The sequence below is a fragment of the Nuphar pumila genome, unplaced genomic scaffold, assembly GCF_984573655.1.
Source record: "Nuphar pumila unplaced genomic scaffold, dmNupPumi1.hap1.1 HAP1_SCAFFOLD_335, whole genome shotgun sequence".
Taxonomy (NCBI): domain Eukaryota; kingdom Viridiplantae; phylum Streptophyta; class Magnoliopsida; order Nymphaeales; family Nymphaeaceae; genus Nuphar; species Nuphar pumila.
This window is the reverse complement of record NW_028323287.1, coordinates 15,458-32,487: the sequence shown is the minus strand read 5'-3', so window position 1 is coordinate 32,487 and position 17,030 is coordinate 15,458. Positions and strand designations below refer to the sequence as shown.

The following is a 17,030-nucleotide window of genomic DNA, read 5'->3' as shown; positions in this document are numbered from 1 at the left end:
ATGGAGTGGATGAACAAGGAGAAACGGGTGCTGACCATGAAGTTCAAAGAGGTGCGGTCAAGGGGTATGATGAGCAACCATGGTTGAGTGGGAGTGGGAGTGGGAGTGGGTGCACTTTCCGTATGGGGGGTGGCATGGAAGGCAATGACCATCAAGACATTCACGATACATATGTGCAATGCTATGTAACATTTGAGCCCTCGTGTTCAACTCTATTTCGCTCTATGACAGCTAGTGCTCACAGTGTTCAGATGATAAGTTCTGCCATGAGAGCAGGGGTAAGGTAGAAACCAGGCGCTGCAGGGCAGTTGAACGACACTTGCGTTCCTGTATAATATGGCAACTGGTGTCAGCAGTCATGCCGCTTTGTTGTACAATGCCTGGGCTCCAAGTATGATTTACCCCATGCAGCCACCTAATCAAACTACTTCCTATGTCCAGGTTGCATCAATTGTCAACGTTTTCATTGTAAATTACATCAAATGTTCCAAGCAGGCGTTCGCAGTGTTCTAGATCCAGGCCGCAGCACTCGCAATTGGCGGTCTGCTCTCCCACTCAGTTCATTCACCTCTTGCATTGGCACTAGCACTGCCAGAGTGCATGCTTCTCTCTCAAGCAAGTCCCTCCCTGCACATCGAAGGTGACCGACGCACAAACCAACCATATTGACATGATAAACAAGATGTGCAGGACCCAGATCGTGCGCTCTTCTTCTGGTTGCAAGAGCCTGAGACAAAGTGGGATGAAGAGATTCTTGTTCGCGCCAACAAGGCGATCAACGGCCACAGCTGGAGCGCAGCCAGCCCTCCAGTAGCGACCCCAGTCGCTGCCACGCCACCCAGCGTGCCCGCCCAGCCTGTAAGGCAGCCTGCCGTGCCATCCACATCCCATGCGCTGCCTCTCACGCCAGATGGACAGCTGTTTGACTTCAACCAGCTCGTAGCGTGCGTTCCATCCGCGACCTGCGTATGTGTGGCATGAGAAGTGCTGATTTCCTGTATCTCAGCTTGTGGCACGGGTAGGACATGTGCAGCCAACATATGCTTCGTACAGCTCTAGCCATGGCTACGTGAAGTGCCGTCCGTATGAGTTGTATCAAACCTGAAGAAGCTTGCTAACCCCGTGCGTTTGGCTTTTCTATGTTCACAGAAATGTAGAGCTAAAGGCTTAATTCTATCAACGGCGTGCATGTAGATTCGTATGATACAAGGGACTGCTTTGGTCATGGAGGCAGTAACACGTAATTTTCTGGGTTTTCGATTTTTCATTGTTGAAACTCCCCTACTCCAAGAGTCTGCAGTCTGTACTATGTCAGCACACTGCATGAAGCGGGGAGTAGCGCATGGGTCGTTTGGAAGCATCAGAACTTGCAACCTGATTTGCGCGCCCGCAGATAAACTGCCTCCCTCAGTTATTGTTACAGCGACACTTTGGCAGGTCTGGTTAGCTTCGTTTTGGGTCCATGGCCTCTTGAGTGAGGTGCATATCTGTTGATCGACTCGAATGTGTAGGTGCAAGCACCTGGTAATGGATGATGCTGTCGTAGTTTCCACGCCCTCAGGTCGATTTGCTTGCTCCCAGTGCTTGTGTTGAACTGCACAACACTCAGATCAATGGGCTGTGCCCACCTCCGTCCTCGGAATGCATGCTCACTCCAATGTGGGGCAATAAAGGGTGATATGTTTTTTCATGTCGAATGGTTTGCATGTGCAGGGGCATGCAGGCTCGATTGTACGAGCAGCAGGCTGCGTCTGGGCCGTCGCTGGCCGACATTCTTTCCCCTGCCGCCGTTTGTGACTTTGTAAAGCTCCCCGGAATGCTAGAAGCTCTGAAGGAATATCTGCCTGAACAGCACCGGAATCAGGTGCGATCCCTGACTTGCATTCATCCCTGCTTTGGCGAAACGACCACCAGGCTCGTTCGAATCAGAATACGCAGTCACATACTATCCCAAAGTAGTTCTTGGAGTTGCCAATGTCCATGTGGATGCGGTAGTGTTGTAAATAGATACATCATCATCATCAGATGATGGCAGGAAACAGACCACCAGCAACCGAGACAGCACATTCGAAGATACATCATCATTACATCACATAGATCATGGCAGGAAATGTACAACAGGCAACCAAGACAGCACATTCGAAGTTGTACAGCTCATAGAACATCAGCGATCGGAACAAACAATTCAAAAAGATGCATCATCATTACAATCATCAACATGCATTTTGCAAGCCATGGTTACCATATGCACCTGTGGCTTGCAATAGAAGCCTGCATATAATATTACGTGTGCCCCATAGCGCGAGGCAAGCAGCGTTTCGAGCATTCTTTGGAAACTCGTGGTAAATTCAAGGGCAGGGAGCGGGCTGACATTGCGCTCTCGTGCTTTGAACTATTGAGGCTCTGCGCCAGATGCTGGCCATGAGAGTCCTGTTTAGCTTCGTGATAAAAAGCCCATTGACATCCTGTAAAATAATAATAATAAATAATGATAATTCGATTACAAAGCCATAGGGAACTTTCCCTGTACTCATGCCAGCATCTGAAAGCAACGGACCCGGACGCCAAGCGAAAAACATGCTGGCTCCCGCTATATGCAACAGAGTACCGGCACTTGAGAGCATCGGCCACGCACAAAGGCTCCATCGAGAACAGCCAAAGTGGAACAGAGTCTCCAGGAACGCGCAGCCGGGAACCAACCAAACAGTGCGCAGAAACCCAAAGCCAGGGTGTAAGGGCTGGCCAGCCGTGGGAAGAACCTAGGGGTCGGGATTTTATAGCCTCCGACCGTGGCTGTGGGGACAAGGCTGACCTTCCTCCACAGGCCAACACCCTCCCTGGTTGCAGTTTACCCTCCTGCCCAGGAGCCAGATGCAGTCGGTTGTCCAGGCAGGAATGCCACGGGAGTTGCTGGGGCAAGTGGGCCTCAGTTCTGTATATCCCTGTGCGACAGTCTGCGTCTGAATCACGCGTCCCCTGATGTTTCCGGACAACAAATGCACCAGTCCAATAGCTCTGCCACCTTGTTCTCACTCTTTCACTGAACGATGGCTGTCCGATCAATTGTTACAACCAGATGAATGAGGCACTGGTGCTTCTGCGATTGAGCTTGGATTCAGAGCGCAGTTGTCGGCATGTGTGAGCTGTCAGGTTGCACTTTCACCTTCACCTGTACCACTAGGCCATTGAGCGGCGCTTCGGCAGAGGTATCCCTGAGCCTGTCGCCTGCTGCCTGCTCTTACCATTTACTAGTATGGCCATCGATTTACAGACCTAGCTTGGCAAGCGCGCAAGGCTTATCACGGCTTTTTCCCACATGCATTGTGCTCTGCATCAAAGCATGTTGAAGCTCATTGGTGGCTGACTGTACCATGGCTTGCAGAAGGCATTCGAGGCACTTCCACGCTCAGCGCAGTTTGCGCAGCAGCTACAAGGCTTCAGTGCAGCGATTCGCACTGGCCGCATTGACCTCTCGCAGTTTGGCTTGCAGCCCAAGGGATTGAGTGTCGTGGATTTCTTAGAAGCTGTGCAGGCCCTCGTCGCTTCTGATGCTGAAGAGCCGAGCGACGGCGCCGCTGCCATGGACTCGTAGTGCTGCCAGGCCATGACTTGTTGGGGGCATCTGCTGTTTGTTTGTGTGCTGTGCTGCAATGTGAGCCAGCATGCCAAATTGTTGGTGCTGTAAGATACATCATTTGCTGATGGCATCATGCAGATACTGTGGCATTGAGCACAGGTCGCGCGGATCGTATGGCCGCCTTCAGCACACCGTTTTTAATAGCGGCATGTAGCTTTTGCCATGCCCCCACCAGGGTTGGGTTAGCTAATAACGGCCATGACACTTTGACTGGCGACGACTGCATGAGAAGGTGGCTAAAAGACAATCCATTTACAACAGTTTTTCGACAAATTAGTAAGTCTTCGTCGTGTCTCAAGTTGCACGCAACTTCAACACAAACGCAGTTGATAGCATGTTCAAACGCTGGTCACCGCTGAGGTGCACATAGAACTCGCGCAACACACAAGCTTGCGTTACGTACTGCTAAATAGAATTCCCCAGGCCAGTTTGCAAACGGTATCACCACTTTATGGTAACATAGTGGTTGTTGCAACAATTGTAACCCAGTGACTGTTCTATGACGTAATCCAACGACTAAGTCGGTGGAATCTGCGATGGAGGGGGTCTGACCCCCATGCCTCCAAAAGTGACCGCCCCCATCCTTTCGCCAGTTAGGGAAGCTATCACTTTTCATTTGCAGGCTCAATTTCTGCTTCCGTGCCCCGATCACTGCCCGTCAATATAGCCGGCAAGAGCATCATCATAGATATTATTGTCTGAGACTCGTTGAGTCGGTTCTCGTCCTTAGCTTTTGTTTGACCTTTGACGAATAGAAACGATGGAGGGTGCAACTGAGCGAGAGGACTGTGTCTACATGGCCAAGCTCGCAGAGCAGGCTGAGCGTTATGATGAAATGGTTGCTGAAATGAAGAAAGTGGCGAAAATGGTTCAGGAGCAGGAGCTGTCCGTGGAGGAGCGAAACCTGCTTTCCGTCGCTTACAAGAACGTTATTGGTGCTCGTCGTGCCTCTTGGCGCATCATCTCCAGCATAGAGCAGAAGGAGGAGAGCAAAAGCAACGGGCCTCATGTGGACCGTATCAAGAAATACCGTCATGTGGTGCGTTGGGTGGCATTTTTTGGACCTGTTTGGATGCTTGGCTGTCGGAACTGGACCGTCCTCACTCACATGTTCCTCCGTGAGACCTTGTTTCGAGACAGCGCCCGTAATTACTGCATGCTGATTTACATGATTTCGCAGGTTGAGAAGGAGTTGCAGGACATCTGCTTGTCAATCCTGGACTTGCTAGACAACCACATGATCCCCTCTGCGTCGTCTGGTGAAAGCAAGGTGTTTTATCTCAAGATGAAGGGCGATTACCATCGGTACCTTGCGGAGTTTAAGACTCAGCAAGATCGCAAGGAGTCAGCGGAGCACACATTGTTGGCTTACAAGGCCGCACAGGTGTGTGGACCATCCTGGCGGGGACGTCAGAGTCCACGCCAGCTGCGTGCCATTTCATATGTCAGTCGCAACATCAAACCAAGAAAAAGTCAAAGATGCAAGCATGGATCTCATTGCATTGAGTCACCTCGTTATCAAGGCTGCAATCGTGACACACATAGCCACAGCTGGGGACACTGGAAACCGACTGTCCGCAGAGATGGTTACGCAAGGCCTTTGCATGATACTTTTGGTATCACCAAAATATATTTTTTCGGTGTTCCACGTAGCTTTCCGGACTGGGTTGTGCAAATCTGGTTTTAAACATAGCGCAGCATATTTGTTTGCCGCGTTGGCGAGAACGCGTCGCCGACACCATTTCTGGCCGTAGGATTGGCCGTGGCCCTTAGCTAGATGCTCTCTTGACGACTGCATATTTCACTGCATCGTGGACAGAGTATATTTTCGGTGGTACTCGAGGATGGCACTTGGGGTGGCAACTTCTGATGTACGTCATACCGATTTCTGATATGCGAGTTCTGGGGCGTATGGACTTTATCCATTCTTGTATTAGCGAATGCACAATCGTCTACAAGCAGGCAAGCGGAGGGTTCATTCATGACTGCTGAAAGTCGAAGTATTGGATAGGAGAGTTGAGCGCACTGCAACGCGTGCACAACGAACTTCCATCAGAGAGCGCTCATTTGGTTAACCATTTGTCCATCGTCTGGCACAGAATAGGCGTGATTGTCGTGGATGAGACGCTTAGCCGCAGTCAGATATCATGGGAGTCACCTGTGAACCACAGCTGCAGTCGCCAGTATACTTTCCATGTCGTGCATTCGTTGGGGCCACCCATGCATGAGGATGTGAGGTTTGTGGTGTCAAGGAAGGGAAGGAATCCCTGAGTCATCACGCCATGCCCCTCCAATCATTGCATATCATGGTCAGCTAGTAAGTGCAGAGGAGGCAGCATGCTACGAAAAAAACGACCTGGCGCATGTTTTGGATTGTGATGTCAGACTCGTGAAGGGCGGTGGTACAAGTTTGGCAGTTATGGAAAGCATCCCATGCATAGAGTCCGATGTAGGTGGGTGTAGGACAGTCAATGTGCCATTGTTTGTAGCTCTCATGGCGATAGTGTGTAGACAAAGGCTTTGCAGCAGTGTTTTCCAGCATACACAAGGAACAACTGTGTTGATACCATGCCAGAACGTGAGCGGTCACGTTTGGAGCTTGATCATTCATTTGTTCCATTTGCGGATTGTATGCTCAATCAGCATTTTCAATCAGTATCTGAGTGTGCTCTTTATATTGAATCGCCTCTGCAATGTCCATATCCCGCCCTTGCTGGTCTGCACAAGCTACTGCATTGGAACATGCTCGAGCTCCAGGCTCTAGCCAGTGCTCAGCACCATCTATGAAGGAGCCATGGCGATCTGTGTTGCTACACGAGCCACAACAATTTCACACTGTAGTCGATCCATGCTGCTGCGCAAGTCGTACGTAGTGCATGTTTCGGACAATCTGGCACACCGATGTATGTCACATCCAGCACACCATCAACCATGGTGACTTGACACAATTATAAAGTTGGAGGAAGAGAATGAGATGTTATGTTGGTCTGGGGGCTTTCAGTCATCTTCTTCTTTTTTCCGGATAGTGCGCCATGGCTGGATGACATCATCAAGATGCAACCGTCGTAATAGGGGTGCTGTGGCACCTATTGTGGAGCTGTTGCCAGTCAAGCTCGCTTGTGTATACAGGAATGTGATAATGATGTTGATATGGCAATCGGTGTCTCATCACCACCAGAACGATCTTGATCGCTGCCTTCTTATGTGCAGGACATCGCCCTGGTGGAGCTGGCCCCCACCCATCCTATCCGCCTCGGTCTGGCGCTCAACTTTTCGGTGTTCTATTACGAGATCCTCAACTCCCCTGAGCGTGCTTGCCATCTGGCCAAGCAGGCGTTCGACGACGCGATCGCCGAGCTAGACACCCTTGGCGAGGAGTCTTACAAGGACTCCACCCTCATCATGCAGCTTCTCCGCGACAACCTCACGTTGTGGACATCCGATGTTCAGGTATGGTGCCTTCCAAGCGTGTCCGACCTGTGCTCTCCCACGTCGCGTGATATATTTCAATGAGTTGCCGGACTTGCCATTGACGTTGCTGATGCACCACATTAGCAGAAGTGAAGATCTGGCACCGGTACCCTACCATGTTCGCAGACATGTTGACAAGAGCCAGTTTCCGCCATTTGGCTGATGAAATTCTAGATTGCATGCTGAATTTGTATGTGCCAGTGCATGAGTTGTTGATATGCCGGTGCAGCGGTTTAAAAGCATGCTGCATCATCAGGGGTGATGCATTTCGCTCTTGCTATTGCTGCCAAATTCCTGCATGTTAGGTTGCATGGGACACTTCAGGGATGCTTTGCCATACCTTTTGTAGCCTGGTGTGAGGCCATGAGGCCATGACTGCTGAAGGGCTCCGAGATTCAGCGGAAGCGGGGACGGATGAAGCAATCCAATAATGCTTCAATTGGTCAGTCCAAATCACTGGTGCGATACCTGTGTATGTATCGCACGGAGCACTTGTCACCTTGGCTCAGGAAATTGCCCCTCTTCTATCGTTCTGATCGTGCCGTTTGCAATTGCAGGAAACGGAGGGACCTGGCGACATGAAAATCGAGGAGGCTGACTCATAAATTGGCCAGCTGAATTCAGCCAAGCTGCTCCATATGCCTGTCACAATCTTCTTCCCGCTTAGCCTTTCCAGCATATGCATGATGGTACATTGATGCCGTGGGACTGATCGCTGATACCATTAGCTATAACCCACGCCAGGAATATGCATTGACAGAACAGTCCGTAGATCAGCAACCAAAGCTTTGGTTGCAAGATTTGTTGCTTGAGTTAATCAAGCAACTCAAGGTGAACCCGACAGCAATTGTCGGTTGTAGCGTACTGACCTCAGCGGTTGCAAGCATACTCGCTGTGGGGACCTTGCCATCAGCCTTGCGCAACGGCTCGTCCAGGTCATGTCTTGTAATATCCTGAATGTTGCAGTCTTGCCATCGATTGGATCGAGATACTCGATTGGGGCTGCGCATTACTGCTGACATCAGCAATGCCGTAACAATACCAACAAATCGGCTTGGTCTCGCGTTTAGAAGTGAAAGCTCAAAATTTCGACTCGATTAATATAATCGTTATAAAAAAGGTTTTTAAATTTGTCAGGTTGGTGTGGGGACAGTTATCCATTGTGCTACCCGTAGTACATTTCATTACGCAGAGAAGCAGAATCATCAAAGCTCGAGCTGTACCAGTAAACCAACACACTCTCGGAAAGGTACAAAGACCCCTCAGGGAATATCAGCAATTGGAACTAGCAGGCCCTCTTCGAAAGCTCCACCAGCCAAGGTCGCAAAAACTCCTAGGCCGCTTCTGTACATGTATCCATTCCCCCTGCACAAAGAGACACTGAGCTCACGCAATGCACTCTCAACAAAGTCGCCCTTGAGCACGACGCCCGCGGCACTCGCAACAATGGCCAGGGTGTTGAGCAGCTCAGTTGCCGGCTTTCCCAGTCGGCCGTAGGACTCATGCGACAATGTGACAAAGGTGTAGCCGTTGGGGTCAGCGGTCTGGTACTTCAAGCGCTACCCGTAGTAAATTAGACCGATGGCCGTGTCACGTCACGCCTGGAAAGAAAGGGCCACAAATCTATAGGGTTTACTGCTGTCAAGCGTCACGGAAAAAAAATCTCGGCCAACAAAGTTGGCCCAATAAGAAATGCGCCCTGTCACGCTGTCACGCTCGAAAATTTTTCTAAATCCTACGGCCAGCGCGCAACCTGCCAGAACCCTGAGCCCCAGCGAAGTCGCTGTACAGTCCTGTACCCTGATGTATTCCTAGTTAACAACGGTGCCAATTGGGGTACCCCGCATGAGCTCCATTACTTGTATTGCATTGCATCGGTGTGGACCTTGTTGCATGTACAGATACAAAGATCCATCATTTATATTGCATTGCATCGGTAGGTACCTTGTTGCATGTGCATCATGAGGATTGTGAGTGGTTGCTGAAGACGTTTCTGCGTTGTGTGCAATGTACCTTGCTGCTTGTGTCCCAAGATTGGTTCGTGGTGCTCGTGTGAATGCCTGCTGGTAACAAAACGTTGTGGGCCTCCATATAAAAAAAAAATTCGCCTGCGGCGCTCGACCAAAAAGATGGCATGGCCCAATAAAGAATGTGACATTGTCACGTTTCGGAATTAGGCCACAATAGTTGGCCCTTTAATAAAAGAAAAATGGTCACGTCACAGCACAAGCGGCCATCGGTCTAATTTACTACGGGTAGGTGGAGGTGGCATGTCATTATTTAGGGAATTCTGGCGAAGGAGCTTACTGTCCTTTTGCACCCACAAGTGTCACATCATGTGACAATCCGAAACGCTCGGCAGTCTGTTAGCAGTTGCTGCTACGGTACACCTGCAGCTCTTCTTCAGGTGAGTGGTCCACGTCAGCATGTTGTGTGCCATTCTGTGCTGAAAGGTCTTGCTTAGCCCATCCTCGTTATAAATGAGTTAAAACATGCCGCAACGGAAACAAGTTGTCTCTATCTTCTCGGTTGATGCCCAGCTGGGAACGACACAATTGGGATGTTCGCACACAACGTGCTGGAATGTGTTTTGTCACTCGGAGAGATCTGACTGATGGTGCAAGACAAATGTACTCACAGTACGAAGTATGCCTGAAAACAAAATCGCCATCTCTCGCTTGGCGGGACTGCAGGTTGTGTCTATGCACGTCTAGAGATCCCTGTTGCACGACGCAGGCAAGGTGAAACTCGCCGCCTGCTGTATACGCGTTACGAACAGCGGCTTGCAGGCTGACCGCCCGCTGCTCCTTGCTTGTGTACCCCTGTGAAGGGAAGTCCATCCGCCTGATACAAGTGCTGGCCCTGGGGAAGCCCATCGCCTGCTCGGCGTGAAAGCCCAGAGTGATGAAACCACACTGCACGTTCGGCCCAGCAGGCAGAGCCTCGCTTCCTGCGTGGGATTCCCGAGTGACGTTGCGAATTCCGGCAAGCACTTCTTGAGACCAAAGATAGAGCACTAGCCAAGCATCCTCATATCAACCATGGAGCCCTGATCCCTTCCCCCCCTTCAATAAATGTGTGATGCGCCTGCAGTCCAGCTGCCCAGTCCAGCCTGAACAGTGTGCAACCTGTCATCGCTATTGGTATTGTCAACCATCATTGTTAACATTTGATCGACACAAAACGCAGGCATGCACACAAAACTTAGAAATCCACAATTTCTGAACTTTTGCGTTACCTGGTGATCAACATGAATGGTGTTTTCATGTAATCCATCGTATACGATCCGAGTTCTGCATTCGTAGCAATCGGGACGGGGACCCAAACACCCAACTGCAGCACACTCCATGGCCCTTCGTTGATAAGTTTGACATCAACAACGTATGACCTTATCAGCCCCGAAGAGACTGCAAGACTCTGCATCAGTTGCATCAGCTAGTCATGCAGAATCCTCACAACGCTGCACAACAACAGAACTGACACCGGTGATGAAGGTAAGCAGCTTGGGGAGGAAGGGCGTGAGTTCGTCAAGAAGGCCCCTCCCCTCCTCTTCCTCTCTCTCCTGCAGCGCCTCCCACAGCCACCCAGCCTTGCGCTGGCTGCGCTTATCCCCCGCGTTTTCAACAGCAACAATCTCACGCAGGCGGGCGGCGGTGATGGTCACACCAGAGATCAGCGTACTGAGCTCTTCGGTACTGAAAAGGCGCAGGAGCTCCTTTGGGACGAGGGACCACAGCCCGAGCTGAAATTGGCGGATGTAGCAGCGGCTGGCTGGCGGCACGAGTGTCTGCTCAGCCAGCAGCTGCACGTACTCCTCGCAGTTGGCGACCGTCACCTAACACCCACACGCAGCTTCATTTACACACGTCACCTACCCACACGCAGCTTCATTTCCATAGTTTCCACACATCAGATGGTGGCCGTGCATCCTTGAAGTGAAGAACTGAATGTGCTTTGTATGGAGTTCCTCATGTGGGAAATGGCCTCCGCCAGATTCTTTCAATGATGCAGCACTGAATCACCGCTAAGTATTTAAACCAGGGAGATGCAAACTTTTCAGCATGCAATCTCCTAATGTGTGTGTCAAACCTTCCCGGAGCGTCTCTTTGCCCGACCCGTGACAGTTATTTAATGTACATCACATTGATATTGCACCCCATCACGTCAAATTCATACCAACATAATCTAGGTTTCGGGAGATGTTGATCTCTAAGCCGATTTTGAGCGTTTTTGTTTGAATACTTTGCTTCAATACTGTAGACAAGCGCGCACTGTACCAGCATTTTCACCACAATTACACAAGTGGCAAGTGAGGTATTGCCATGCTCCGCCTGTCAGCAAAACCTCCCTTAGCAATCTGTAAAAGAGGTCAGGTGGTGATTGATCTTTCGCCGCACAGCAGGGGCGTAATAGCGTTGCCCGCTGGACTGAGATTCCAAGAGCTGGATCAGATGAGATTTTGCACGTGATGCTCCGTTTAGGCTGGTTGAACAACTGCCAAGTGTCCGCACCTCTGTTTCTAGGGCCCCGGGTTTGAGTGCTTCAAGGAGCTCTTCTGCGTAATTGCCGTGCACACTGAGGGCTTCAAGCTCCGCTCGGGGGTCGCGCTGGGAGTATCGATTCTCGCCGGGGCCGCTGGCGGCAGGCAACGGAGGGAACTTGGGCCACCCAAAGGTGAGCTCCTCTCAGGCCAGCTCTGCCTCACTCAAGTGCATTAAACTGGTGAGGTAGCGATACTTGTCACGGTCAACGGCTTGCAGATCCTCCATGCTTGGCTCCTGCCCTTGCAGTAACTTCAAGAACGGGCTGCACGGCACGCACTGTCTTTGCAATGCTGCTGCACAGAACTGCAGGAGCGCAGGTCCGCACGTTCATGACATCAGAATTGTCACCAGGATTACGGTTTACGTCAGGTGAGTCAGCCCAAAGAAGAGCAGGATATGACTAAGGTGGCGTTCGCCTGCCGAGGTGGGGACGTTTGGAAAGCTCACAATGATAATAAGATGTTCGGAATAGGCACAAAAGCAGTGGTTGGCACATTGTCCAAAAGCAGCTGCAGGTGTTGCACCAGGTCTCGCTCGAGCGTGCTTCGATAGCACCCGATCACAGCTGAGGCATGAGATCACACATGGAGAAGCGTGCGCCAAAGATGCCGCGGTCCCACAGCGCCTTGCCAACGAGGAGTCTAACCAGAAGGAACAGCTGCTCCACACCGTCGTCGTCTTGCGCGGCATCCTCCATACCGAGAGCTGCGTTGGGGTCCGGCTGAAAGCAGTTGCTGTTGTCCGCCCAGAACAGGCCACTCGCAGTCAGCTGCTGCCCAAACGCCTGCCTCGACTCTGGCTACCAGCAGGCAATGCTGGCAACGTGAGATTTGCGTTCACGAGCATCTGCCTCTCACGTGAATGCCACCATCAGTCACTCTGTTATCAGCAGTGTCTGATGTCAGAGAGGTGCCATTGAGCGTGCATGAATGTTCATGTTAACAAGCCTCGTGGCCGACTGCGACCTACATTTGCTCTGACATGAATGTTGAACTAGGGCGTCTTAAGCATACCGGTACATATCCATATATGAGCACCACGCCTGAAATTCCAGAAATTGCAACTCTTGCCCTTGCCTGCTCCAATAGTTGCATCATTTGCGAGCAATATGTAATGGAAATCATTACATAGAGCTACTGATGATGATGTATCTTTTTACAACACTACCGCATCCACATGGACATTGGCAACTCCAAGAACTACTTGGGAATGGCTACTACTATCCAAAAATGTCTTTTGACACAAGGAGGCAGTTAGGCACGTGCCATTGTGCGCCACAAGCAGGGTCGAGGAGCATGCCCGTACGCAGGTGCACGAGGAGAGAGTCAAACTCGCGATGCGTCCATGCAGTTGGTTTGAGTGTTTACTGCATTACAACATCAGCAAATGGTATGCATGACCTCAGGGGGGTTCCCATCAGTACTTCGCCAGAATGGGTGCCGGACCCATCTTTGTCCCAGAAATCCATGTATTTTTGGGTATCTGGACCTGAAAAATCAAAGGGTCTGGCTAAGCACTGGTGCCCATGTGGAGTCTCGGCGGACTCCACCTTCGTCGGTGGTGCCTGTGCTGTCGGTGTATGTCACCTGGAGCTTTTTGTGGGCAAGTTCGCCATCCATCAAGGTGTTCAACTGCAAACAGACCGATCGGAGCAGCTCTTTCCTGCACAGCGTGTCCATGCGCTTGGATGCATGCCGACCAGCGTGGCCCTGAGGCCAAACCCCCCTGGGTACGTCTCGCCGTGTGTTGCGGCAGAAAGGAGATGGCGTTATATTGCATGATTCAGTCAACAGATGGAAGTAGTCGGTGTGCCGCAGGCCGCCGCAGCACGGACGTGGCAAATAACTAAGGAAAGCTGGGGCCACTTCATAAGATATACATACCGTGTCTCACAGCATACTCATGGGAACTTTGGCCACCCACACCTTGGGATGATACCAAGGGCGAATGATGAAAGAATGGAGATTTGGACGCCGCCGAATGTTGGCAGGCATAATCTACGGCGGAATTCGCTGCAAGAGCAAATTACCTAACCATATGTGTCCTGGGCACACCGAAAAACCGCTTGCGCTGGGCCCACATTCAAACGCATGACCTCTCGAATCGAAGGTGGCAGTTTAATCGCTTGACCATAGGTGGACCAAGGGCGAAAGAGATGTATAAAGTAGCTCTCATGCGATATTCAGGACAGAGTAGTTGCCGTGATGGCAGGTCAGTGGGGCGCACACCTCTTCAATCCTCCAGCTTCAGTGCAGAAGAATTCATCACATGCTGCCTTCCAAAGTACCTGACAATGTCGGCCGACGCCACTGTCTTGTGAGGCAGCCATGGAAGTAGGTGATGCGGCTTGGCAAGGGAAAGGTGCGAGCAACGACGTCGAGTTCCCACAAAGGGAAGAAGAGCACGCGTACGGCATCCTTGCCGGGCTTGACACTGATGTGCACAGCAGTTTCAGCAGGCGCTTCGGTTCCCGGGCTGTGCAGGAGAAGGAGCAGCGCTTCGCTCCGATGTGCAAGTGCCGCCCGGACAAATGGTGTTGCACCGTTTATGTCGGCGATGGTTGGCGAGGCACCGACGGCAAGCAGAGTGCGTACAACCTCCGTGCTCGCTCTTTCCGCAGCAATCGCATGCGCCGTTGCACCATCATGGTTGCGTGCTTCCACCGGTACGCCGGCCTGAATGAGAAGCTGACAAACGCTCACGCAGTTCCCATACGCAGCACTCATCAACACTGGCTGCCCATCATTGGCAGTCGTGTCAACAGCAGCACCGGCATTGATGAGAAGTCGGCACATGGCTTCATTGCCCCTTTCAGCAGCACGCATGAGGGCCTTGTAACCTTGTTTGTCTGCCAGCCCCAAGGCAGCCCCAGCGCCGATCAAAATGTGGCACTTTGCGCGGTTGGTGTTAAGTGCAGCCAGCATCAACGCTGTGGTCCCAGCACTGTTTGCCCAATCCAAGGATGCACCCGCGTTGACCCAAAGCCAGCATATGACCGGAATGCCGATTCGCGAAGCAAACATCAGCGCCGTGGTCCCAGCATTGCTCGCCCGGTCCACGGTTGCACCAGCGCCCATCAAGAGCTGGCACACCACCTCATTGCCGTTCTGTGCCGCCAGCATCAGCGCCGTCAGCCCATCACTGTTTGCGAGATCTACGTCTGCCCCATTGCCAATCAAAACCTGGCATGCCACCTCCCTGTCGTGGTCCACAGCCAGCATTAGCACCGTGATGCTCTCACTGTTTTGTTCATCAACAGCTGCACCAGCGCCGAGCAGACGCCTGTATACCACTTCCTTACCCGCTTGCGCCGCCAGCATCAGCGCCGTCAGCCCATCATTGTTTGCCGAATCCACGGCTGCACCAACGCCAATCAAAAGCTGGCACACCGCCTCATGGCCGTGGTGAGCAGCAAACATCAGCGCTGTCTCATCATGACTGTTTGCAAAAGCCACGTCTGCACCTGCGTCAATCAAAACCTGGCATACTGCCTCATTGTTGTGGTACACGGCCAGCATTAGCGCCGTGAAACTCTCATCGTTTTGCTTATCTACAGCTGCACCGGCGCAGAGCAGACATCGGCATACCGCATCCTTACCCTCTTGCGCAGCCAGCATCAGCGCCGTCACCCCATCATTGTTTGCCAAATCCACGGTTGCACCGAAGCTGATCAAAAGCTGGCACACCGCCTCATGGCCTTGGTGAGCAGCAAACATCAGCGCCGTCCGACCACTATCTTGGACCAGATCTACGGTTGCACCAGCACTGATCAAAATCTGGCAGACCGCCTCCTTGCCCATGGCCGCTGCTAGCATCAGCGCCGTCGCACCGAAACTTGTTCCCAGATCCAAGGCTGCACCAGCGCCAATCAAAAGCTGGCATATCGCCTCATCACTTCTGTGCGCAGCCATCATCAGCGACGTCTTGCCAGAGCTGTTTGCCAGGTCCACAGCCGCACCAGCGCGAAGCAGAAAGTGGCATACCGCCGCATTCCCATGTTCTACAAGCCATCATTAAGCGCCGTCTCACCTGTACTGGTTGCCTGATCCAAGGCTGCACCAGCGCAGGTCAAAAACCTGGCACACCGCCTCCTTGCCATTCAGAACAGTCAAAAACATCAGCGCCGTCTTCCCAAATCTGTTTGCCAGGTCTATGGCTGCACCAGCGCCGATCAAAAGCTGCATACCGCTGCATTGCCATGTTTCGCAGCCATCATCAGCGCCGTCACCCCATCTTTGTTTGCCAGGTCAACGGCTGCACCGGCGTCGATCAAAAGCTGGCATACCGCCTCATGGCCTTGATGAGCAGCCCACATCAGCGCCGTCTTACCAAATCCGTTTGCCAGGTCCACGCCGCCCCAGCACAGAGCAGACAGTAGCATACCGCAGCGTGGCCGTAGTATGCAGCCAGCATAAGCGCCGTCAGCGCTTCACTGTCTCCCTGATCAATAGATGCACCTGTACCAGCAGAAGTTGGCATACCGCCACATGGCCATTTTGCGCAGCCAACATCAGTGCTGGTCAACCCACTGCTGCTTGCCAGCTCCACGGTTGCACCAACACCGATCAAAATTTGGCATTCAGCTTTGTTGCCAAATCCCGCAGCCAGCATCAGCGCTGTCAACCCACTGTTACTTGCCAGATCCACGGCTGCTCCGTTGTTGACCAAAAGCTGGCACACCGCTTCACGGCCATTTCCCGCAGCCAAGCATCAGCGCCGTCCCTCCATTACTGTTTACAAGATCCACTGTTGCACCAGCGTCAATCAGAAGCCGGCATACAGCCTTATTGCAGTATTCTGCAGCCAGCATCAGCGCAGTCACAGCGTCACTCTTTGGACAGATCCACGGCTGCACCGGCGCCGAGCAGAAGCTGGCACACTGCCTCATTGCCATGTCTTCATGCGAACATGAGCGCTGTTACACCATGATTTCCGGCAAGATCCATCGTCGCTCCCGCACTCAACAGTAGCCAGCATGCGGCATAGAGGCCAAACTGAGCAGCGAGCATGAGAGCTGTCCTCCCGTCATGCCCTGCATGGTCAACAGCTGCGCCCGAAGCCAGCAAGGCATCACACACGTACAGGTAGGCATCCGAACGCTGGTGACCACCTCCAAAATCCGTTGTTTGACTAGCGTTCGGCTCGCTGCAAGTATTTGGTAAGCGCCGACTTGCAACCCGCCCATGCCAGGGGTGTCCAGCCGTCCTTGTCGGTAATGGTCTGCTCGCACGCCAGTAGCTAGCAGCCAGGAAATGGCAGGGAGGTTTCCATTCTTTTGCTGCGTTCAGGATTCAGCCTCGTCTTCATTGACTGCGGTGGCCATGAGCCCAGGGATATGCGGCGATCAGATGACTGCGGGCAGTGTAGCATTGACTCAC

The 17,030-nt window shown here is 52.1% G+C and overlaps 2 protein-coding genes across 2 annotated transcripts; one reads left to right on the top strand and one right to left on the bottom strand.

Moving 5' to 3' along the window:
* The first annotated feature begins 4,397 nt into the window (after positions 1–4,397).
* Positions 4,398–7,940, top strand: LOC149810475 (14-3-3-like protein). Its single transcript, XM_089994247.1, has 4 exons — positions 4,398–4,676; positions 4,818–5,021; positions 6,848–7,087; positions 7,666–7,940. Exons 1-4 carry the CDS (start codon positions 4,398–4,400, stop codon positions 7,711–7,713), a joined length of 771 nt encoding a protein of 256 aa, XP_089850373.1. The 3' UTR covers positions 7,714–7,940.
* Positions 7,941–10,547: 2,607 nt separating this feature from the next.
* On the bottom strand, positions 10,548–11,391 carry LOC149810474 (E3 ubiquitin-protein ligase TOM1-like). Its single transcript, XM_089994249.1, has 2 exons — positions 11,386–11,391; positions 10,548–10,943 (listed from the first exon to the last, which is right to left on the bottom strand). The coding sequence occupies exons 1-2, from the start codon at positions 11,389–11,391 to the stop codon at positions 10,548–10,550; spliced, it is 402 nt and encodes a 133-aa protein (XP_089850375.1).
* Between the last annotated feature and the right edge of the window lie 5,639 nt (positions 11,392–17,030).